The following is a 24,971-nucleotide window of genomic DNA, read 5'->3' on the forward strand; positions in this document are numbered from 1 at the left end:
GTGTTGTGCAGAGAGAGTGTGTGTGGACGCTGTTACTGGGAGATTGACTGGAGTGGAGATGATCGTGGTGTGTGTATATCAGTGTCATATAAGAGCATCAGGAGGAAGGGAGGAGGTGCTGAGTGTTGGTTTGGAGATAATGCTCAGTCCTGGAGTTTGTTCTGTGATTCCTCCAGTTTCTCATTCAGACACAATAACACAGACACTGATCTCCCAGTGGAGGCGCTCAGCAGTCGAATAGGAGTGTTTGTGGATCACAGTGCAGGAACTCTGATCTTCTACAACATCTATAGAGACACAATGAGCCTCATCCACTCAGTCCAGACCACATTCACTGAGCCGCTCTGCCCTGGGTTTAGGGTTTATTCTGAATCATCAGTGAAACTGAGCTGAAGACTGACGAGAGATTTACCCAGAATCCTCTGCAGGAGCAGTCAGCAGCTGTATGTGTGTGTGTGTGTTTGTGTGAGAGAGAGAGTGTCTGTGTGTGCGTGCTGCGTGCATGTGAGTGTGTCTTTGTTTATCTGTGTGTGAGTAAAAAACTGGGGCCTCATGTACGAAGACTTGCGTGGAAATCTTACTAAAACATTGCGTACGCACAAAGCTGTAAATGTGCGTACGCAGAAAAAATTCAGATGTATGAAACACTGCGTACGCCGAATCTCACGCATATTCTTTTGTACATCTGAATGAACGTGAAACTGAGCGCAACATGCACGAGCACAAAACCCCTCCCTGCCTCCTCCCCCGTATGAATATGCTAATGACTATGCTAATGGAAAAACCCAACAAAAAAGCAATGGCAAAAGCAAGCAAAAAGAGAAACTTTGAACAGAATGTGAATTGGAGGTGCTGCTTTCGGAGGTAGACCGGAGAAAAGCGGTGTTATTTGCAAGTTTGTTCTCCGGAATTAACAACAAAAGAAAAAAATAGAGTGGGAGAGTTTAGCTGATACGGTTAACACAGTTGGGTCTGAACATCGCACTGAGTGCATTTAAAACAGAAATAGTGTGATTTATATCTGTAAAATGTTGCAGTAACCTTAGCAGTCTCTGTGGCGCACCTCATAAGAAGCATGTGATCATGTACTGACACGTTTGAGCATAAACTCGGCTTGAATCCAGCGTCTGATGAACTCTTTCTTCTTTTTTCCCCGCTACATATCAGATTTTGCCTACTATTTATCACGAGAAAGACAAGTAGGAATCATCAATAAGTTTGTGCATCATATTTTATTTGCACATTTATTGAATGGAAATGTTTCTGATTCACGAATGCAAATTCATCTTCAGATAGTGTCTTTATAGCAATGTGTGTGCAGTAGATAGCTCAGATTACATTGGGGAAACAGGCGACCGCTACAAATTGTGCTTTAATGTTTAGCTGCTCAACTGTATGGTATGGAAACCTTATATACCTGCTAGGTGAACCCGTCTCATACAGCTGCCATTGCAAGGCTCAGACACTTTGTAGAGAGGAATTTAACACAACTGCCTCTAGGAGTCGCCAATGGAAATAAAACAGACACGCACAAAAAATGTGCGTACGCCAGCCAGAAAGCTGCCGTGAACCTGCGCACATTCCCACGTTCAGTTCATTGTTAGTAAATCCAAACGTGAGCCATTCTGAGCGTGAAACCTGGCGTACGCAAAGTTTTTGTGCGTACGCAGCGTTGATACATGAGGCCCCTGATCTTTTGTGTGTGTGTGTGAGATTGCGCGCGCATGTGTTTGTCTCTGTGTGTGTGTGTTTGTGTGTGTAAGAGAGAAAGAGAGAGAGTGTGCGTGTGTGTGAGAGAGTGTGTGTGTCTGTATGTGTGTGCTTGTGTGAGTTTATGCGTGCGTGTGTGTGTGTGTGTGTGTGTGTGTGTGTGTGTGCGAGTGTGTGTATGTGTGTGTTTGAGAGAGAGAGAGAGAGAGAGAGTGTGTGTGAGAAAGTGTATGTGTGTGTATGTGCGTGTGTGTGTGTGAGAGAAAGACAGACAGTGTATGTTGTTTGAGTTTATATGTGTGTGTGTTTGGAAGATTGTTTGTCAAGATTGTGTGTGTGTGTGTGTGTGTGTGTGAATTTGTGCATGAATGTGTGTGTGTGAGAAAGTGTATGTGTGTATGTGCATGTGTGTGTGTGAGAGAGAGACAGAGAGTGTGTGTGTGTGCGTGCATGTTCACTGTGTGTGTGAGAGAGGGTGTGTGTGTGTGTGTGTGTGTGTGTGTGAGTGTTTTGTGTGAGTACATGTGTATTGTAATGAATGGTGCCAATATTAACATGAGACAACAAAAATACAAACGTAAACCTCTCCTGTACTCTGACAACACTGTGGAATAGTGAGATCGAGGACCATGTGACTTACATGAGTGGATTCACTTGTGGACCGCTTCTGATGAGACTCTTTAAAAGAGGCGTGCGGGAAAGAAACGCGAGCTCCGAGGTGTTGAGTTGTGGGTTTCGCTGGGCTGTCTCTCGGGGGCAATATGCCCTCCGGAGATGAAGATAGGTAGCTAGATAGGGCTTTCTATGTGAGATAGTCGAGTTAGGGGGGGATATTAAATGTTTAGCTGAACCACTACCTCGGTTTAAGCCTCGCTCCTGATGCAGTCAGGTGTTGGGAGCAAATTATGGAGTCCAGCCCCGCCTTCTCCTTTTATGAATGAACTGATCGAGTATCCCTGGCCACGCCTCCAAGCTGCGGACGGACGAAACCTATACAGAGAAGGGCGCCCTGTTCTGCTCTGTGTGATAACGCTGGTGCCTCCCTCCTTGGCTGAGTCTAGAAGGCGGTGTGAAGGGAAGTCTTTTTAAACCTTTATTTGTGTTTGTCTGTGTATGTAGAGTGTGATGTGTTGTGGGCGTAAAAAGTATTAGTACGGGAGGCGAGTGCGGGAGGATGATTATAGGGGATGCGCCTTAATTTTGTGTGCAGTGTAGATTGAGGTGTGGGGTGCTATTTGAAACACTGTTGCAGTGATGTGTTTAACTCACCGTGTGTACCTACAAGTGACAATCGCGCGTAGCCTTTGACCTATATCTCTCGCCCAGTACCCGCATCTTATTCGCTCCTGTTCTTAAAATAAAGCATTTCTCTTTTGTACCGTACATTGTGTGTGGTGTTTCTCTGACGGGCATAAATGTCAATAAGGTTCATTGCAATACTTTAGAGCTCCACTTTATCTAAATCCGTCAAGAGTAAGCGGAGAGCACGACGTGACCAGAAGAGGGCGCACAAGACCAATGAACAGAGAGGGAGAGAGATGTTACCCATCTCTGACCCTCATCTGCTCTTACCTTCCCCTGACCTCCTTTCCTCTGAGTGCATACGGCTAGCGCAGCTGACCCTGAAGGCCTGAGACTCTCTGGTCATGGAAGCTGGGAAGTCTCATAGCCTCCATAGGCACGGATACCTCGGGTCAGGGATACCTCGGTATCACTTTAATGGCTTAAAACTGTCTAAACAATGCTACATGAAAGTGTTTGTATGTTGATTCATGTTTTTAGATGTTACTATGGGAAAACTATAAATGTGTTCAATAAGACATGACCTATACGTTTGCTGATAACTAGAATTCTTGACTGAGTGGTCAGACCACATCCTACAGTTGGTCCTAGTGGTTTATAATTAGTGTTTTGATAGCAGGGAATTATAAATCGACTTTCTTATGAAAATACCTGAGATGGCTGGAAGAAGACATACAGTTGAAGTCTGATTAGCCCCATGTTGAATTATTAGCCCCCTGTTCATTTTTTCCCCTAATTTCTGTTTAACGGAGAGCAGATTTTTTCCACACATTTCTAAACATAATAGTTTTAATAGCTCATCTCTAATAACTGATTTATTTTATCTTTGCCATGATGACAGTAAATAATATATGCCTAGACATTTTTCAAGACACTTCTATACAGCTTAAAGTGACATTTAAATGCTTTAAAGGCAGGTTAGGGTAATTAGGCAAGTTATTTTATAACAATGGTTTGTTCTGTAGACTATCAGAAAAAAAATTTAGCTTAAAGGGGCTAATAATTTTGACCCTAAAAGGTTTTTATTTTAAATGTAAAACTGCTTTCATTCTAGCTGAAATAAAACAAATAAGAATATCTTCAAAAGAAAAAAAATATTATCATACAGTGGAAATTTCCTTGCTCTGGAAAACATAATTTGGGAAATATTTAAAAAGAGACAATAAAATTCAAAGGGGAATAATAATTCTGACTTTAACTGTATAAACATTTATTGTCGCAGTCGTGTAAATGATTAGTTAAAGCCTTTTTATGTTTATTCAGATCTTATTTTCATTCAACTACAGCAATAGATGACTTCATCCATATTAAGGATTTCCTGGACTGTTCTACTACTTTTGTGAGGCATATATGGAATTTCTGCTCAATGAATGAATGAAACAGGCATTACTTGCATTTAAAGTGCTACAATGCCCACATCACCCTATTTTGAGGAAAACTGAAAAAAATCTCCCTCAAAAGAAATTTGAAGTAAACACATTTCTAGCGTATAAATCTTTTTATTTTTTGTACTATTTTTGAAAAAAATTGTTATTATGTCAAAAATAGTAGCCTATTGAATATCAATATTTTGCAAGGTATTAAATTTAGAAATTCCAGTATCTTGACAACACTACACCTCAGTTAATCACTCTGTCCAACTGAACATGTTTTTAGCTTTGTATCACATTGGATAACAACTCACACTATAAAATAAATCATATTTTCAGATTTGAAGACATGCAGAAAATTACATTTTCAAAAAACAAACAGAAACTGCAAATCAGGAGAGGAAATAGGAGGCTCAAGAGGTACAATATGGCTCACAACAGACTAGTAAATGAGAAGTGGGATAATTAATTAATGTTTTTGTTTTCCTTTTTGGTGTTACACATCACAAAGCTTCAAAGTTTATTGTTAAAAGTCAACTCAAAAGTTGACTATTAATAATAACTAAGTTATTTATTATTAAACTATTTTTAAATCTATTTTAAAATTAGATTACCTTATGAAAGTGGTGGTATTTTAGTAGGGTGAATTAGAAATTTTAATTTTTTATTTAATTTTTTATTTAATATTTTATTTTTATTTAATTTTTATTTTTTATGGGGGGGGGGGGGGGGGGGGTGGATTGGGGCTAAGCCCCTTATCCCTTTCGACCCTAGCAACGCCCCTGGCTCAGAAACCATGGTGCTTGACTGGAAAAAGGTGGCCATCTCCAGTTCGGAGGAGAGTCCTTACCCCAAATAGAGTTCAGGTATCTGCGTTTTTTCTTCATGAGGAATGGAATGTGAAATTTAAAGATGGATCAGTGCAGCAGCAGCATTAATGCAGTTGATGTGATTGTTGGTTGTGGTTAAGGAGCTGAGATGAAAGGCAATGTTCTCAATTTACCACTCAATCTAGGTTCCTACTCTTACCTATGGTCATAACTGAAAGGACAAGATCTCGGATACAACCGGACACATTTTACAAAGTGTTATGACCCGCTTGTTTGAGTTGCAACATAAAAGAGAGATGAGCCAACAAAATAGCTTGAATGCAAATGATTTATTATAAAAGTAACTCATGGAACAATCAATCAAAGCAACCAACAAATGTCTATAGATAATAATAAAGATAAAGAACTTAGGATATAATCACAACAAAACTTTAACTGCATGATATAAGTCATGCAAAACAAAACCATAAGGAGTCAATGAAATGGCAGGTCTTGACATGAAGACTCCCAAGTAGCATCAGCGTCCTGGGGTAGCTAACACAACAACTTTTATATACCCATTGATGAGTAATGCAGGCATTCAATCAGGATTTACCACATACTCCAATCGGAAGTCCTGGGATCATTACAGTGTAGTAATATTGTAAAACTTAATACCTGTCGCTCTGCCTAAATCATAAAATATTCATCAAGTTCGTATTCTACTCAAACAATTAAATGTAGTAAACTAGAAAAAATCTTAAACATAATAGTAAAGAAACTTTACTAATAAAAGCTGCAACACAGGACAATTAAATGGGCTTTCTAAACTTGAGGCCCTGGTATACTGGAAACACTTTCTTTGGTGTGCGGTGTCTTTCCAGTGACTTGTTTCTTATTCAGGGAGCCAGACAGTGAACATCATCAAAAACACTAGCTACATGAACACACTGGAGAGTGGAGTACAGATTTATCCGCACCTGTACAATCACTTGCAAAGAGATTTTAAGCCGCAGAGGTGCTGTTTGTCAGATGTTTATGAAACTGTTCCTCACTCAGCCACCAGCATTGTGTTTACGGTAAATGCGAGGAGCGCAACACATTTACAACCCCACCTACTTCTGTTGGAAAACAGTATATTGTCACTCAGCCTTTTGAAACATTATTCAGACATGAAACATCCTGTGCATATGAGAAAATGTTTTGCTGCATTCAGGTCATGTGTGCAACTTTTTGTCCATGTGTTTCTTAAGCTGTGCCGAATGAGTGAAACTCTGTAGACACTGATCAGATCTGTACAGTTTCTCACCAGTGTGAATCCTCTTTTGTGTTTTCAGATGTGTTAACTGATTAAACCTCTTGTCACAGTGTGAATCGTCTGGTGCAGTTTCAATTTGAGCTGTAATAAAAGTCTTCTCACACTCAAAGCACATATACTCGTTCACACCAGTGTGGATCTTCATGTGTTCATTAAGGTTTGCTGATCTGTTGAAACTCTCCCCACACTGAGTGCATGTGATTGGTTTCTCTCCAGTGTGGGTCTTCATGTGTTTATTAAGTTCTGATGAGTTGCTGAAACTCATCCCACATCGAAGCTGCGGTCACACTAGTGTTTGAGCATGAGAAATTCTGTTGTACGACGCTGCAAAAAGGAGAGGAATTAAACAAGATGATTAGACATGAATGGTTTCTCTCCAGTGTGGCTCATGATGTGTAGATTAAGGGATGATGATTGGCTGAAACTCTTCCCACACAGAGTGCATGTGAATGGTTTCTCTCCAGTGTGGATTTTTATGTGTTTATTAAGGGATGATGATTGGTTGAAACTCTTCCCACACTGGGTGCATGTGAATGGTTTCTCTCCAGTGTGGATATTCATGTGACTGTTAAGGTGTGATGATTGGTTGAAACTCCTCCCACACTGGGTGCATCTGAATGGTTTCTCTCCAGTGTGGATTTTCATGTGTTTATTAAGGGACGATGATTGGTTGAAACTCTTCTCACACTGAGTGCATGTGAATGGTTTCTCTCCAGTGTGGATCCTCATGTGTTTATTAAGGTATGTTGATTGGCTGAAACTCTTCCCACACTGGGTACATGTGAATGGTTTCTCTCCAGTGTGGATTTTCATGTGATTGTTAAGATGTGATGATCGGTTGAAACTCTTAAAACACTGAGTGCATGTGAATGGTTTCTCTTCAGTGTGGATTTTCATGTGTTTATTAAGGGATGATGATCGGTTGAAACTCCTCCCACATTGAGTGCATGTGAATGGTTTCTCTCCAGTGTGAATCCTCATGTGTAGATTAAGGTATGATGATTGGTTGAAACTCTTCCCACACTGAGTACAAGTGAATGGTTTCTCTCCAGTGTGGATTTTCATGTGATTGTTAAGGTATGATGATTGGTTGAAACTCTTCCCACACTGAGTGCATGTGAATGGTTTCTCTCCAGTGTGGATTTTTATGTGTTTATTAAGGGATGATGATCGGTTAAAACTCTTCCCACATTGAGTGCATGTGAATGGTTTCTCTCCAGTGTGGATCATCATGTGAATCTTAAGATAGCCTTTTCTTTCAAAACTCTTTCCACACTGAGTGCAGGTGAAACGATTCTTGTCTCTCCTTTTCAAAATACCATCAGTCTGTAAATTAGTTTTTTCCTCAATTTTGACATGATGTTCCTCCTCTTTCCTCCCCTCATTCTCTTTAATTCGGTCTGAAATAAATAAATAAAACGTTCGTTCTCTTTCATCATCTCGTGTTCGAGATCCACCTATGGGAAGGCATCCGTGCCGGACCTCTGCAGAAGCATCCAATTGCACCAAGTCTGGCTTGACAGACAGAAGCGCGTGCCCAATGGCAGGTAAAGAACCGCCCCTTTACCTGTGCGCATAAATCATTCTGCACGCGCTGCTATTCCTCAGTTAACATTCGCTTCTCGCTGACTCTGCAACTCTACAGCTCGGTTGGATTACTGCTGCTCATTTACGTGTCTTCAGGAGGACATATCTTTCGATCAGCCTCCACCAGACGTGACAGTCTGTTATCCGACCAGGTTAGTTGTGGTTTTCGCATCCCGAGCTGCCCACGCTCCTCTTACACCTGTCCCTGTCCACGGCTGCCCGCCTCGGATATGTCACTTTCTAAATCTGCCGCTTCTCCCGAGCGCTCATCACGGGCCTGCCCGGCCGCGTGTGGCGCGCTTATTGCTGCAAAGGACCCACACCCCTTTTGTGTTGTCTGCTTGGGCCTCAAGCACGCTCAAGAGGCGTTGGAAACCCCGGAGAATTGCAGCCATTGTCTTAAATTACCGAAAAAGCTTCTGCGGCGTCGTATGAAAGTTGCAGCGACTCAATGTGTTGAATTTTCCGATTCGGATGGGGGACATGGTGACGACAGCGCGCAGCCGGGGGACTCCCGGGGCGCTATGTCTCTCGACTGGGCTGACCAGCCCAATCCTGCGTTCCCCGAAGAGGACATCTTCGTGGGTGTTCCGCCGTTCGCTGATGAACCGGCCGGTTCTGGCGACGATGACGACGCGGGTCTTCTGGGTGTTTCAAAGGACGAGGAGGCCATCCCGCCCTCTGGCGCTCCCCAGATTCACACTCCCGCGACCGTACCCCAGTCCATCCTCCTAGATGTGTGTGAGCGAGCGGCCGCTCGCCTCAACATCGAATGGCCAGCTCCACAGAGTGCCACCGACCAGGAGAGGGACATTTATGATGGGAAGTTGCTGGGGCCTCCACCAGGCCCGAGGAAACAACTTTTTCCCGTCCTCCCAGCGTGTGCGAAGCACATGAAGCACTACTGGGGCGACCCGCTCAACCTTAAACAAGGTCTCGCGGGTCTGGAGGTAAAGGATATGGCATCGATCGGCATGGGTGACCCACCCGTTATCGAGCCATCAATCGCTCGACACCTCAGCCCCATTCAGGGCGGGCTACTCGCCCCCCCGAAACCGGTCCTGCCAAACAAAATGGACCGCTTTTCTGCCTCTGTTCACCAGGCCGCCTATAGGTCCTCAGCCGTAACTGTGAGGGCTCTTAATGTCTCCTCGCTCCTCTCCGCTTACCAGGCGGAGCTGTTGGATGACTTGGGACAGCAACTGGACAAGGGAACCCCTTCCCCATCACTGTGGAAGGAGATTCTCACAGTTAACGACCTCGTTCTCCGTAACGCACGTCAGGCCGTCCAAGCCTGCGGGCGTTCCATGGCGCTTTCGGTGGTAGGAGAACGCGCGCTCTGGTTGAATCTGTCGGGCCTCCCTGACAGTGAAAAGAGGCGGATTGCGGGCGCCCCGGTAGAGCCCGGACAGGCTCTCTTTGGCCCCGCTGTTGCATTAATGCAACAACGCTGCGACGACAAAAAGAAGGAGGATGAAGCCTTCAAATTATGTCTTCCTAGGAAAGCGGCTCCACGCCAGGTGCCCCCAGCGCGCGCCCCTATTCCCCCTGCCACAGGGCGGAATTTCCATCAGGGCAAGGATAAACCTCGCACCAGACCCCCTCCGCGACAGGGCAACCATCCTTCCGCAAAACCTTGGGGAAGAACAACGCCCGCTGCCGCAGGAAAACCCCCTGCCCAAACCCCCTCGGATCCGAAACGCAAGCGGCCGGCCTGATGTTCAGCCAATGGGGGCGCCGAGTCTGTGTTCACGGGCCACAAGCCCTACAGACTATTTTCCTGCCCCAGAGCTTCTGTCCAAAAGACGGAGAATAGCTCAAAAGGAGGTCGTTCACCCCATGTGTTCAGTGGACGTTGTGTGTTCTCGCCCCAGGTTCAAGGGGTCTGTTGTGAGGAAAAGTGTTCAAGCAGTGTCACCACACCGTTCAAACTTTGTTCCCCTCACTCAAATAAAGGCTTCGGCCCATGTGTTCCCAAACACAAAACACACAAAATACACCTCAAAACAAACGAATCAAATGAATTCGTTCCCAAAAGAGCACATTTCTGTGAACCCCTGCATGTCACCCCTAGTTTGTCCACTAGAGGGCGCCATTGCACCAGAAATGAACAAACCGGCCGAATTTGCAGTAAGCAGTTCTCCGGTGTGTGTGGGGTCACTTGCGAATCAGGTAACAGCCTGGCAGTCTGTGTCAGCACCCGAATGGGTAATTCACACAATAACCAGGGGATACAGGCTTCAGTTTGCCAAAAGACCCCCGCGTTTCAACGGAGTTCTCTCTTCTCAAACAGAAGAGAGCTCTGCTCACATTCTGAAAGACGAAATCTCCTCTCTCCTGCAGAAGGGGGCGAGTGGTACCCCCGCACCTGATCGGGCAGGGGTTTTACTCTCGTTATTTCCTAGTTCCAAAGAAAGACGGCTCTCTTCGTCCTATTTTGGATCTCAGAGTGTTGAACAAACATTTGAGGAAATACAGCTTCAGAATGTTAACACACGGTTCTCTCTTACGCTCAGTAAATCAGAACGATTGGTTCACATCGATCGATCTGAAAGATGCTTTCTTCCACATAAGCATCTATCCTCCGCACATGAAATTTCTCCGTTTCGCTTACCAGGGCGTTTGCTACGAGTTCACAGTTCTTCCGTTCGGGCTCTCACTAAGCCCGAGGACGTTCTGTCTGTGTGCGGAGGCAGGGCTTGCGCCGCTGAGAACAGCTGGTCTCAAGATCCTGACATACATAGACGATTGGCTGATCATAGCCGATTCGCGAGAGAAAGTAATTCAAAATACTTTCCGTGTGCTCACTCACATCAAAGCACTCGGTTTCCGGGTGAATGTGAGCAAAAGCAGTTTCACTCCATCCCAAAATGTGACTTTTCTGGGACTGGAGCTGAATTCAATTACGATGCGCGCGCGCCTGTCGCAAGAGCGCATTCTCTCTCTTCTGAATTGTCTCTCACAATTCAGGGAAGGAGCAAGGGTACAGTATCGTACATGTCTCAGACTACAAGGTCTCATGGCCTCGGCTATTCATGTCCTGCCACTAGGCCTTTTGAGAATGAGGGCGTTCATGAAGTGGGTTTTATCTCTTCATCTCAGCCCGTTATGCGATCTCTCCCTGTATGTCACAGTCTCGCGCGCGTGCACAACAGCGCTGCGCCACTGGAGGAACGCAGAGTTTTACGCTCATGGGAGCCCCCTCGGGGTTGTCATGATGCGCAAAGTGGTAACGACAGATGCCTCGCTGACAGGGTGGGGCGCCACACAGGAGGGCAGGATAGTGAACGGCGTGTGGTCCCACACACTTCACTCAGCCCACATAAATTATTTGGAGCTTCTCACTGTGTGGAAAGCTCTAAAACATTTTCTGCCCCGCCTGCAGGGGCATCATGTGCTAGTGCGGTGCGACAACACTACAGCTGTAGCACATATCAACCGCCAAGGGGGGATGCGATCCTCCAAGCTCCACGCCTTAGCTCACAAGCTTTTAGTATGGAGCAGGCAACATTTTCTGTCGTTACGGGCAACCCATGTCCCAGGCGTTCTGAACAGGGGTGCAGACCTTTTGTCAAGGGGGAACCCACTCTACGGGGAGTGGCGTCTCCATCCTCAAATAGTGGGCCTGCTTTGGAAGAGATTCGGCCAGGCAGACGTCGATCTCTTCGCCTCGCGCGAAAACGCCCATTGTCCTATGTTCTTCTCGCTACAGGACGAGGATGCCCCCCTCGGCGTGGACGCACTGGCTCATCCATGGCCCAATGTGCTGCTCTATGCGTTCCCTCCTCTTTGCCTAATAACCCCAACCCTATTCAGGGTGAAGGAACAAGGCTTGAGACTGATCCTGATAGCACCGAGGTGGCCCAGGGCTCCATGGCTGGCAGAGATAATCCCTCTTCTGCATGCACAGCCATGGCCCCTCCCATTACGTACGGACCTCCTGTCCCAAGCGAATGGGGAAATCTACCACCCTCGTCCAGACAGGGTGGCTCTCTGGGCTTGGCCCGTGAAAGGGCAAACCTAAATACACTGGGGCTTTCTCCACGTGTTATTGCAACTATTCAGAACGCTAGAGCCTCCTCCACACGGTCCCTTTATGACTGCAAGTGGCGCGTGTTTGAGGAATGGTGTGAGGAGCGCAGACTGATTTCATATCAGTGCTCAGTCGCTGATATTTTGGGCTTTCTGCAAGGCCTTATGGACTGTGGAAAATCATTTTCTACAATCAAGGTCTATCTAGCAGCCATCACTGCATGTCATGTAGGGTTTGATGGCAGCACGGCTGGGCAACACCCTCTTATTCGTAGATTTATGAAGGGTGCCCGTCGTTCCCTTCCAGTCACTAGAAGAGTTGTTCCTGAGTGGGACCTCTCCATGGTGCTGGATGCTTTGACTCACCATCCTTTTGAGACCCTAGAGGCTATTTCTCTGAAGCATCTGTCTTTCAAGACAGCTCTGCTGCTGGCCTTGGCTTCAGCTAAACGTGTCAGTGATCTACTTGCACTCTCTGTTCACCCCTCGTGCATTAAATTCTCCCTCAGTGGAGAAAAAGTTTCTCTCAGGCCTAACCCGGCCTTTATGCCAAAATGCTTCCCTAATTTTTCTTGTGAGGGGGTAGAGCTTTCCGCTTTTCACCCTCCTCCATTCTCCTCCACGGAGGATCAGAGGCTTAATGCTTTATGTCCTGTTCGAGCTCTGCGGGCCTATATCAACAGGACCAGCTCTTTTAGAAGAAGTGACCAACTCTTCATTTCTTGGGCCCCCCCAAACAGGGGGAATCCCATTTCTAAACAACGCCTCTCTCATTGGCTTGTGGAAGCCATCTCTCTGGCATATGAATCTAAGGGAGTGCGGCCTCCAGGGGGCCTCAGAGCACATTCCACTAGAGGCATGGCTGCTTCTTGGGCTCTATTTAGAGGGGTTTCCTTGCAGGACATTTGTGCCGCTGCAAGCTGGGCTTCTCCACATACATTTGTCAGATACTACCGTCTTGATGTTACTCAGACTCCGGTAGCTCATTCTGTCTTAGGTGTGGGCTCTTCGTAGCCCTGTGCCGTATGCTTTTTACAACTTTTTGAGCCTAGTTGGTCTAACTTGGCTTAAATTTGTCCCTAGTGTTATCATACCCTCACCTGACACAAATTATATACATTTTATATGTACAAATACATATATTGTATATTGCATATATATATATGCTCTAGCATATTGTGTTTTCAGGTGTCCTTAAACGCATGTTACCACATGCTTTGTGATGTGTCATGCACCGCCTTTCAGGAGACCGTCCGCTGGCTTGGTGGGCCTCGCTGTGAGTGTATTGGGCAACCGGGGAGCTGTCCATATCTCCCATAGGTGGATCTCGAACACGAGATGATGAAAGAGAACAATAGGTTACTGTCGTAACCCCGGTTCTCTGAAACATCGAGTGGAGAGATCCACCAAGTTTGCCCCGCTTGCTGCACGAGAAGCGAATATGCTCACTGAGCAATAGCAGCGCGTGCAGAATGATTTATGCGCACAGGTAAAGGGGCGGTTCTTTACCTGCCATTGGGCACGCGCTTCTGTCTGTCAAGCCAGACTTGGTGCAATTGGATGCTTCTGCAGAGGTCCGGCACGGATGCCTTCCCATAGGTGGATCTCTCCACTCGATGTTTCAGAGAACCGGGGTTACGACAGTAACCTATTGTTTTCATTAAGTCTTAAAATTTCTCATTAAAAGCTGAAAAGTGAAAAGACACAGGAAACATTGGTTACACTCACTGTAATTTTGATGCACATTAAATGTAAAATAAATCCGATCATATTTTGTTTGGTCCATTAACATGTACCCATTCAATCAGATTCAGTTCAGCTCTATTTATCTAGTGCTTTTACTATGTAATATGTGTCAAAGCCGCTTAACATAGAAGTTATATTATATGGACTCTATGCATGAACTCTGCTGACGTGGTTCTGGTAGAATATCAGTCAGACTCTTTACGTCTACATAGCGCGCTCTACGCCAAAATCTTATAGAGGCGAAACCTAAACGCATCAGAGCATGGTAAAGAAGGGAGATTTACTCTTAAATTGATGAGGATCCTCTGCCAGTGGATGTCCAGCATCTAGAAAATCATTTTTGTTCAGTTCCAGAACCCATAATAGTTGATTAATACACCAGATCAGGCTGAAAATCTCCATGAAGAGGTGGAGTGACTGAAAGGAGACTGCTTCGATGCTGCTTTTAGTGATGTTACAAGGTTCTAAAGGTACAGTTAAAAAATTATACACTAGAATTTAACCCAAATGACAGTAGTAACAAGTTGTAATTGTATAATATATTAAATAATATTACGTTATTAACCATACTATAGTAAATTATATTATATTGTATATATTGTATACATGCATATATACACACACAAACACCAAATATTCTAGTCTCATGTAATAGGCAAATACCAAACTGAAACAAATGTATCAGGCACGAGTATTTATATGCACAACCTAATCAAAGTACCCATTGGGTCTTAAAAGCATTTATAAAAGTCTTAAATTTGATAATCTCAAATTAAGGCCTTAATAGCCTTGAATTATTATACAAAGTCTTGAGTTTTGTTACAAAGGTCTTATTTTAATATTTTATATTACTTTTCTTAGGATTAAGTTCATATCATAACAAAATTAACTGTAACTAATGTAAGCTAACTAAAAAATCATGCAGCATAACGTTGAGTGCACCTCACGCTTTACGTAATAGCAGAAAGCACAAAAGCATGCACACCCGTTACTATGGTTACTTGAGGTGAGATACAGAACAAGATAGTTGCTAGCCTAGTTTGTCGGTTTGTTTAATCTGCTGTTGCCAAGGAATCCGAATTACGTTTGGGTCAATCCTGTGCCAAGAAATAACCGTGACGCCTACTGCTGTTGATGTCGAAAATCTTATAAGCTAGCAACAATGGATGTTACAGCCCTGGACTCCCATTTAAGGGGTGCCAAACACACCGTGTGTAGTACTGCTCGTCAGCGCAACCACCTATTGTGGAGTTCTGTGCACTGGAGACCACTTCGGTTACTAAAACACCTTTGGCTATCAGTAATGAGAAAATTTCTACATTAGAAGCATTGCCACCACGCAGTGTTGGGCAGTAGCATCGCTACAAGTAGTGACGCTACTAACGTAAATATATTTTTCAGTAGCGTCACTACTTTCTAAATCAAATAGGTTTTGTGTAGCGAAGCTATTATTTTAGTCAAGTAGTGTCCACACAAGCTACATATACCGATTGCGGATCAATAAGTGACGGCACTGACACTCACGTAGCTTGGAGGCCGGTGTCTAGGCGATAAAAGTAAATCCATATTTTGGCGAGAATGTCAATTTCTTCTTCCTGTTTTACAATGGTCGACACCAAACTTTTTGATGCATTACTGCCACCTCTCGCTCTGGTTGGTGACATATATATATATATATATATATATATATATATATATATATATAGAGAGAGAGAGAGAGAGAGAGAGAGAGAGAGAGTTTTCTGTAGTAAAGGCTAAAGTATACTATAGCAATTTTAGTTCATGATAGTTATTAATGATACTATATTTTGTAGAGTAATTCATTAATGAAGAGTTGTAAATATATATACAATATAATGCTTATTGAAAAGTATTTCCCTTTAGTATAAATTACTAAGGGTGTAACAATACGTGTATTAGTATTGAACCGTTCAGTACGAGACTTTCAGTTCGGTAAGTATTACAAACCGAACGATTCAGACATCTCAAATGACTTGACAGGCAACATGCTGCCTTCCCCGTCCACCTCCAAACAATACTCCAGTCAGGTCATGCTTCACAAGACCTTTTTCTTGGCAGCTACATGGAGGGCGCCATAGCAACCAGGGTCTTCAGGTAGTTTAGAACTTTCGTTTACAGCTTTTACAACTGGTAATTTGCGCTCCGAAAATGGGTTTCAATAGCGTTTTGCGTGGATTACGGAGATTTTTTTTGTGATACACAACTTTGAAAAGTATGTGTTAAAGCCGTTGAAATGTGTCAGATGTGGTTCAAGCGTGGGAGAAAAACGTCCTCCTAGTTCACATGTCTGCCGTCAGAAATACAGTGTGTGTGTGTGTGTTTCCCTGGCCTGTCAGCTGTTAGCTCAGCAGGCCTTCAACACACACACAGACACACACACACACGCAAACCAGATTACTGGCATGAAACTTAACAGGTAATGTTATGCAATTTACAAAAATGACCAATAAAAGTCTGTTACTGATACTCTGTTGGCTGATTTGCTTTTTATTCTAATCGTGAGCCGTTTGTTTCATTTAGTGTGTTGTATTTACCACTGTGTGTGTTTATCTGTTACGGAACCCCGGAAGGGACGTAGTGGGGGAGAAAAAAAATGCGTGGGTGAAAAAAAATAATGGGTGAAAGAAAAAAAATGGATGGGAGGAAAATATATATTTCTAAGTTTTTTGCGTTCTCTCGCAAAGTTTTGCGTTCCCTCGCAAAGATGTTTTGCGTTATCTCGCAAAGATGTTTTGCGTTCCCTCGCAAAGATGTTTTGCGTTATCTCGCAAAGATGTTTTGCGTTCCCTCGCAAAGATGTTTTGCGTTATCTCGCAAAGATGTTTTGCGTTCCCTCGCAAAGATGTTTTGCGTTATCTCGCAAAGATGTTTTGCGTTCCCTCGCAAAGATGTTTTGCGTTCCCTCGCAAAGATGTTTTGCGTTCCCTCGCAAAGATGTTTTGCGTTCCCTCGCAAAGATGTTTTGCGTTCTCTCGCAAAACTGTTTCTCCACAAACACTTCCTGTTCACTGCACTCACGTAAACCCTCCCGTTTTTGCCGAAATTTTCCTGTATTTTACCATTCTACCCCACTTTCTTTACATTACTGTGCGTATGCTACCTATGAACCAGTGAATGCATGTATAAGCGCTGACTGACAGACGCGCTTCGTACAATAAACTGATCCCAGATCAGCGTCTGTACACGCCATTTACAGAGGAGCGGGTGTATGCTTAAACAGACAAATACACTGAATAATATGAAACATCTCCGTCCTGCATGTTTTATTTTAAACAGCTTATTTTCTCTTAAATGAGCACAAACAGTTTCTAAAGTAATGGACTGCTTTCATTATAGATCTGTGCATTCTTACAGAGACACATCTGTTATCAAACTAAACAAAACATGAGATTCATTTGCTGCGCACTTGTTTGATAACAGAAGTGTCCCTTTAAATGGCGTGTACAGACGCTGATCTGGGATCAGTTTATTGTACGAAGCGCGTCTGTCAGTCAGCGCTTAAACATGCATTCACTGGTTCAGAGGTTGCAAAGTGAAAGGCGACAATCAGCGCACAGTAATGTAAAGAAAGTGGGGTAGAATGGTAAAATATGGGAGAATTTCAGCAAAAACGGGAGGGTTTACGTGAGTGAAGTGAACAGGAAGTGTTTGTGGAGAAACAGTTTTGCGAGAGAACGCAAAACATCTTTGCGAGATAACGCAAAACATCTTTGCGAGAGAATGCAAAACATCTTTGCGAGGGAACACAAAACTTTGCGAGAGAACGCAAAAACTTAGAAATATATATTTTCCTCCCACCCATTTTTTTCTTTCACCCATTTTTTTTTTCACCCAGCCAATTTTTTTCTCCCCCACTACGTCCCTTCCGGGGTTCCGTAATCTGTCATTTCAAAATGTCACTTTATTTTCACTTTGTCACAGTTAAATCAGTGTCAGTGGGACAATACAGTAGGCTATGTGTGTGTCAAACATTTTGGTGAATTACATTTGTTTGGGTTGGTTATATATTTGAAAAAAATGAGAAACTGTTAACTTTAGCGATGACGAGACTTCATTTAAACTCCAGAAGATGCCGTCTGACAACGAGGGGAAAATGCCTCACAGCAGCTGTTCTCCATCCCATTAGATCACATTTTTTAAATGATCAGTCTAGGAGGTGGCGCTGATTGACAACAGGATTATTTCAAAGATGAGAAAAGCAGGTAAAACAGATTAAAACATTTGTTTCAAAGCTGTCCAAATGTGACTGTTTATACACATCAGCTGCTGACCGGAAGTTCTTAGCAATTCTCCTTGTGCATACATGCAAAGCATAATGGGTAATTTTGCATTCTAAGAAAAAGGTCTATAACCAACAGCGGGTCTGGCATTTGGGAGCACTTTGGTTTCCCTGCAAGTTATGAGGGTGATGGGAAGAGAGTGGTGGAAAAAACAATGACATCTACTATGTAAGCTATTTTAGCGGTAATATTTGAGCATGTCAACTCATTTACACTGACATTACGAAAACTGAAAACACACGCACTACATGCAACTATCCCTGCAGCATTCACAGGCAACTCCTACAGATTCGAACAGGGCAAAACAAATCACCGAGGCGATCGGTACATTTATAGCTGTGGATATGAGACCCTAATCGGTAGTGGAAATGTCAGGTTTTTAAAAAATGTTAAATGTAATAGAACTCAGCTACATTATTCCTTCATAAGCCCATTTCAGTCAGATAATTCCTGCTTTCAGATCCACTAAAATGGCAGGTGACAGTCAAATCAAGCAGATCTGTGCTGTCTGAAGAAAAGGTGGACACTCATGTTTCTGAAAATCTTTCTTTTTATTTGTTTAACTACTACAATATTACATTTATTTTTTTAAAGTAGCTTTCTGGTTTTGAGTATAAAGGATTTGTTTAATTTGCTGCTAAGCAAAAATCCCAGAAGTATAGCCGTATCACTGTTTAAACACTGAAAAAAATTATTCAAAGATGATTGCTTGTATTTACTTTTTTTTTTTTTTTTTTTACATGAAGTGGTTGTAAACAATTTATGTGGGCTGAATTTAAACTAACAAATTAAGATGAACACTTTTTTCAGTGAAGTAAAAGAATAAAAAACAAGATCATACGTTTTAATACATAAAAAAATTTAATCAGAGAAATCCTGTTGTTGTTTTTTTTTGCTGTATTAAAAACATGCCGAACCGTGACACCACTGTGTCGTATGGAACCGAACTGTGATTTGTTTGTGAACAGTTAAACCCCTATAAATGACTGTAGTATTTTAATTGTGTAACACCTGATTTTATTGGATTTGTTTTTTATTTTAGCTGTTATATACTATAATTTGTTCCTGTTTATTACAGCATATTATTTACAGTAAATGACTGAACTGAACTATGTTTTATTGACAGTTTTATTGATCACTAAGATATAATTGACTTGGATTTAATTTGCTTCGATTTAAAAATGAAAATTGCAAAAATATCTTAGATGTAGCTCCGCTACTTTTGCCAAATAGTTTTTAGCTTAGCTTTCTACATTTCCAAGAGGGTAGCTTTTAGTGTAGTTAAGCTACATTTTAAGTAGAGTAGCTAATAGCTTAGCTCACTACATTTTTCAAGTAGCTTGCCCAACACCCTACATCCTATCTTACCATGGCTCACACCAACTCTGCAGGCAGATGTGATGTGGGTCCTTAAAACAATCTCCTGAGCATCACTCTTAAGGCTCGTACACACCGGGACGCTTTTTGTTTGCGTTTATCGTCAGCGTTTTATGAGACGTTTTTCCGTATTCAAACCCAATCGATTTTTACTGGCGTCAAGCAGAAGAGTATGCAAAATCATTCCTTGATGTTAGATGAACATTGAACTTAATTTGAAAAGGTAATAAAAAGGTCTTTAAAAGCCTTGAATTTCATTTGGAGGATCCTGGGGGTACCCTGCTAATGCATTTCTTTCTGATTTATACATCTACACCCTACAACATCCAGAGTAACGTGTCCAGAGTAAGAGCAACTGTGAGGGAGACGCCATCCATCACAAGGCTCAGGGTTCACGCTGAGCATCTCATCTGCAGGGTGAATCAACAAGCAGGACAGTCATCATCTCTTTCTATTACAGCGAGCATCAACCAGATTTACACAATAGCTTGCCTTGTGCCCATCAGTAAAAGCTTGAGCTAAAGCTTAAAGAGTAGATGATGAAGCTAAATTTGTTCATAAAAAAAATTATATAAACACAAACTAAACATAATGCAGGAATATAAATTTGTCAATTTAATAAACATTCATTTTCAGTGAATGGGGGGGGGGGGGGGGTATCCATCTTAAGGCTGATTTATACATCTGCGTCAAACGCCGGCGTATGCTACGGCGCTGACGCATAGCCCTTCGCCGTGGCCGTCGGCGTCACTAACTTGCACCTCTCAAAAAATGTAACTCTACTCCGCAACAACGCGTAGCGCAAGCTCTGTGATTGGTCGGCTTGGTAGCGTTGACGAGTGTGGGCGGGACCAAGAGCCACGCGAATAGCGCGAGCGATTGTTTACAAGTGTGGAGTCCCGTGAAGGAGCTCCGGATGGAAAGTTTTGTTTTGTGTTTACCTCATAGTTAAATTTGTTGCACGTCTGCCAGTTCCCGCCTCAAAATGAGCGAGTTTGAGTCACTTGTACAACCAGGAAGTGTTCAGGAAAAGCTAAACAGAAGCGAAGAAACTCGACACAGAGGAACATTTACACCTCACTGCCAACTAGCGTTTCGGAAGTGTTAATGCAGGCCAACAGAGACAGCGTGCAGAAGTATAAATGCACAGCAACGGGCGTTGCATGTGCCTCGGGTCACGCCGGTCATGTGACGCAGAAGTATAAACCAGGCTTAATAAGGATGCATTTTCTTGTCACAAGTAGCAGTTTATCTAACAATTTATAACCTTTGGTGTCAAGGGTCAATGACATTTCTTGTGTTTTAGAAGGGAGTCCCAAAAGAAAAAGACCGGGATCTTTTTTAATTTGATCTTAAAAATTGTGCTAATTTCATACGCAATAAAGTTCCAGAATCTTCAAATGAGTTTGCACTTCCAGAAACAATGAAAGAATGTACCAAGCTCTGTATGACACTTAACACAAAGAGCTGGAATAGAAGAATCCATTTTATTCAATAAAACTGGCGTTATATGCAGCCTATGTAAAATCTTATATTGAGTCTCTAAAGTCGATTACAAATAAAAGTGGATCTAATACACCTCAAAGCCTCATGAAAGTCATCATCTATATAAACATTACACAGGTCTTCCTCCCACTTATGGGCCACTGTGTTCACAAGTCCAGAGATATTAGAGTATAGAAAAGAATAAAATCTAGAAATAAAATGAACAGCATTTGTTGTGTTAGCGAGAACACTTTCCAAACTATTTAGTGCTAATGTATCTGGTATTTGTTTTTGCTTTGACATAACAGTGACAAATTTGCAGATATCCAAAGTGATGTTGGTTTGGGAGATCAAATTTATTTTGTAATTGTTGAAAGGACATTAAAGAGTCATCCTGGAACAAGTCAGATAGAATACGAATTCCTTTTATGTGCCATGTTTTGAAGAGAGGTGAATCTATGCCAGGGATATCCTGATTCAAATAAATTGGTTTTAACATAATTATAGCTTCCCCTCTCCCTAAAAACCTGGAAATCTGTCGCCAAACTTTAATAGAGCTATAAAGTATTGTATTTTTCTTCACTGTCTCTTCTTACTTGGGGGGACAAGTAAACAAACTCCTGACAGATGGGAGCAGGCCCAGGAATTCACACTAGGGCATCGGTCATAGTAAGATCTGAACCATTTCCAAATGAGTCTGGCATGGCAGGCCCAGTTATAATATACGATATTAGGCAGAGCCATTCCATATAAATCTAGAAAAAGCCCTTTCAAGCTGGGACGAGGCATTCCTGCTTAATTATAAGGGTGTCATTTGAAAAGGGAATAATAATCGGGGGAGAATATTCATCTTTATTAAGCTTATCCTACCAAAGAGTGAAAGGGGAAGGGTTTGCAAGCGGTTTAAGTCTTTTTTGACCATTTAAACAATTGGGGCATAATTGAGTTTCCATAGTTAATTTAAGTCAGTTGACACTTTAATTTAGAGATAAAAAAATCCAGATTTTGACCATTTTAAAGAAAAATTTACTATAGATTCAGAATCGAAATTACCTAATGGCAATGGTTCTGATTTATTAAAGTTAATTTTGTAGACAGAAGTTAAACTAAAATCTTCAAAAAATGATAGTGTTCAGGTGATGATAAAAACAGCAGAATATCATCTGCATAAAGTGCAATTTTGTGTTCACAACTCTTCATTGAAATCCCCTTTATATTTTTATTCTGTTTGATAGCTTCTGCTAGTGCCAATGCAAACAGAAGAGGGCTCAGTGGGCAGCCCTGTCTGGTGCCCCTAGCAAGTGGAATAGTATCTGATCGTAGACCATTAGTAATAATGCAAGACATGGGGGAGTGATAGATGGTTTGAATCTCTTTTAAAAATTCACCCTTTATACTAAAACTATGCAGAGTTTTCAACAGGTAACTTCACTCAACCCTATCAAAAGCTTTCTCTGCATCTGAAGATACAGAAATTGCTTTATAGTTGTGTTGATTGGTGTACTGTATAACATTCATAAGTCTTCTTATGCTGTTCACACCAGATGCGGAACGCGTGGATAAATCACGCTATTCGCGCCAAACCCCGCTTCTTTCGCGTGTCAAATTCACTTCAGAACCGACGCGGATTCGCTTGATGGGCAGGGCTTCTGTCTGCCCGAAGACTCTAGCTTCATCGCTAAATGGCTAACATGGATTTTATGAAGAAAATAACAGTGTTTATGTGCTTTATGAAGACTGAAAAACAGCGTTGATACGTTTAGGGTCGTGTCTGAGTCCACTACATTCTTTCAGAGGTGCATCCAGCCCTGTGAGCTCATAAACTCCTCCAGAAACTTAACCTGGATGATTTTCAGCGGTACTTCTGACAAAGCCAAGCCGAGTTTGATGAACCGTTGTCGGTGAAGGCTGGAGGATTTCCCTCGGAACACCGACAACAGGTTCTACGTCACAATCACGCCCCCACAAGAGCAAGCTTCTGATTGGTTAACGCGGCGCAAATGTACGCTGAAGTTCAGATTTTCGAACTCGAGAGATTCAAACGCGCAAAACGCTTAATTTGCCCCGCGCCAATCGCGCCGCAAGATGTCTATTCGCGCGTTTGCATTGACTTAACATATATATCACTCACGCTTGACGCGCGTTCCGCGTCTGGTGTGAACGCAGCATTATATTTGTAATAGAGAAATGTTCTGTATTAAGCCTGTCTGGTCTGGGTTTATAAGGTGGGGGAGAACTATCTCGAGTCTCCTGGCCAGCAGCTTAGTGAGTATCTTGGCATCGATCCCAATTAAGCTAATGATCTTTATGAACTACATTCATCAGGTGATTTATTTTTCTACCACTCGATTTGAACATTTATAACCTACTTGGAAAACCCGATTGAGACAAATCCTGCATGTTCGTAGCAAGTGCACATAATTTAAGCTTATATTAGTGAGTTTGCATTATTGTATAAAACTTATGCAAATGCCTAAAGCCACGTTTGCTGTAAACCGGAGTGATGAGGAGATGGCAAGATGACATACTTTGTTACTTATTTTCATTCATTTGTACTTTTGTCTTTGATTTCTTGCCTTTGTGCATGTCCTGAGGCTTAGCTGAAGACTTACGTGGCGACATTGTATATACCCGACAAGATGCAGAAATGCCATCTAAAAAGGTTTCCTGCTGTTTGTCCAATCAGGGACAGTGGCAATGTAAAAATACAAATAATAATGTTAACCCTGGGTTTGTGAATGTGAAACATCTGTTAATGAACATCCAGGATTATATTTTAACCCCAGGTATAACATGAGCAGTGTGGAACGTGATTACAGATAACCCAGGATTTTGTTTATCCAGCGTTAGAATGACCCAGGGTTAACAATTTTTGCATGCTGTAATCCATTTCTAAATCAGCAAAAGTCTTTTTTACACTAGTTTGTTGGCCAGTTGTAGTCAGTGCAATGCTAAACGTTATTGTTCCACTATAGTTTGTTTGTTTTGCCTCACGTTGTCCCACAGCAACATCATATAGTTTAGAATACTGTACAATGTTTTATAATACTTAATTATCTAAGTGTCCATTTCATTCAGCATATTTAAAATTGGGGGCATCCACGATTTTTGACATACTTCAAACAAGACCATTTTGGTTGGTTGGTGTTTGAGAATGAAAATCAAACTGTTTGTTCCTGCAGATCTTCCTGTTTGACTGTGAATGTTTCTTCAATCTTCACATCTTCACTCTCCTCTTTAATAAACGCCATCTTTATAACAGTGTGGAGATCAGTCTTTCCAGCAGGAGTTTTTCTCTGCGTTTGGACACTTTATCCTGTTTAAAATGAACAAAACAATATTTTTTTTTTAAATAAATAAAACAATGAACAGAAACAAAATAACTTCTCTTCAACACTTGCTTCAACAGTTTCTTTATATGAGAGTCATTAACAAAAACAAATCAGGTAAAAGTCCGAGCAAGAAACAATGACCTGATTAAAACTAGTAAGTTACTTAATTTCTTTTATACTTCGAATGGGATGACATTATGCTATTTAAAAAATTAAAAGGTTATTAAAATATGTATTACACACATTTCTGTTAACTTATTCAAACAATAGCTCTCATTACTGTCAGCAAAATAGTATTATGTTGTATAAAGGGTTAAATAATATTGTCAACAGCAGGTTCATAATTTAGCATCAGATGAAAAACCTGAAACTTTAATCAATCAGTTCATATTTTTGTAAAAGTTTTAAAACACAAACCTCTCTCCAGTTGAATTCCAGCGCTGGAGCTGCGCAGCCTTATGACGTCACACGCCACGCCAAAATAAAAGTCTTTTTTTTTGCCACCTACTGTTGCAGTCATGACTTAGTGATACATTTCTCCCTCATTTTACACTTTCCACTATATCTGCTCTCTGTGTCTTTCACTCTATCACACAGACACA

The 24,971-nt window shown here is 42.2% G+C and overlaps 2 protein-coding genes across 4 annotated transcripts in view; one reads left to right on the top strand and one right to left on the bottom strand.

The window, feature by feature from the left end:
- Positions 1–3,093, top strand: part of LOC137491011 (NACHT, LRR and PYD domains-containing protein 3-like) — a 171,845-nt gene extending 168,752 nt beyond the window's left edge. For all 3 annotated transcript variants that reach the window (XM_087249684.1, XM_088650072.1, XM_088650073.1), the window contains one exon: positions 1–3,093. This exon is cut by the window's left edge and continues 137 nt beyond it. In XM_087249684.1, coding sequence (XP_087105810.1) covers positions 1–393 — 393 coding nt within the window. In that variant the 3' untranslated portion in view covers positions 394–3,093.
- Positions 3,094–5,522: 2,429 nt separating this feature from the next.
- LOC147845221 (uncharacterized) lies at positions 5,523–24,847 on the bottom strand. The gene is made up of 3 exons (XM_088650717.1): positions 24,787–24,847; positions 24,205–24,353; positions 5,523–7,909 (listed from the first exon to the last, which is right to left on the bottom strand). Exon 3 carries the CDS (start codon positions 7,740–7,742, stop codon positions 6,852–6,854), a length of 891 nt encoding a protein of 296 aa, XP_088506843.1. The 5' UTR covers positions 7,743–7,909; positions 24,205–24,353; positions 24,787–24,847; the 3' UTR covers positions 5,523–6,851.
- Between the last annotated feature and the right edge of the window lie 124 nt (positions 24,848–24,971).

The sequence above is a fragment of the Danio rerio genome, chromosome 4, assembly GCF_052040795.2.
Source record: "Danio rerio strain M-AB ecotype USA chromosome 4, GRCz13ab, whole genome shotgun sequence".
NCBI lineage: Eukaryota > Metazoa > Chordata > Actinopteri > Cypriniformes > Danionidae > Danio > Danio rerio.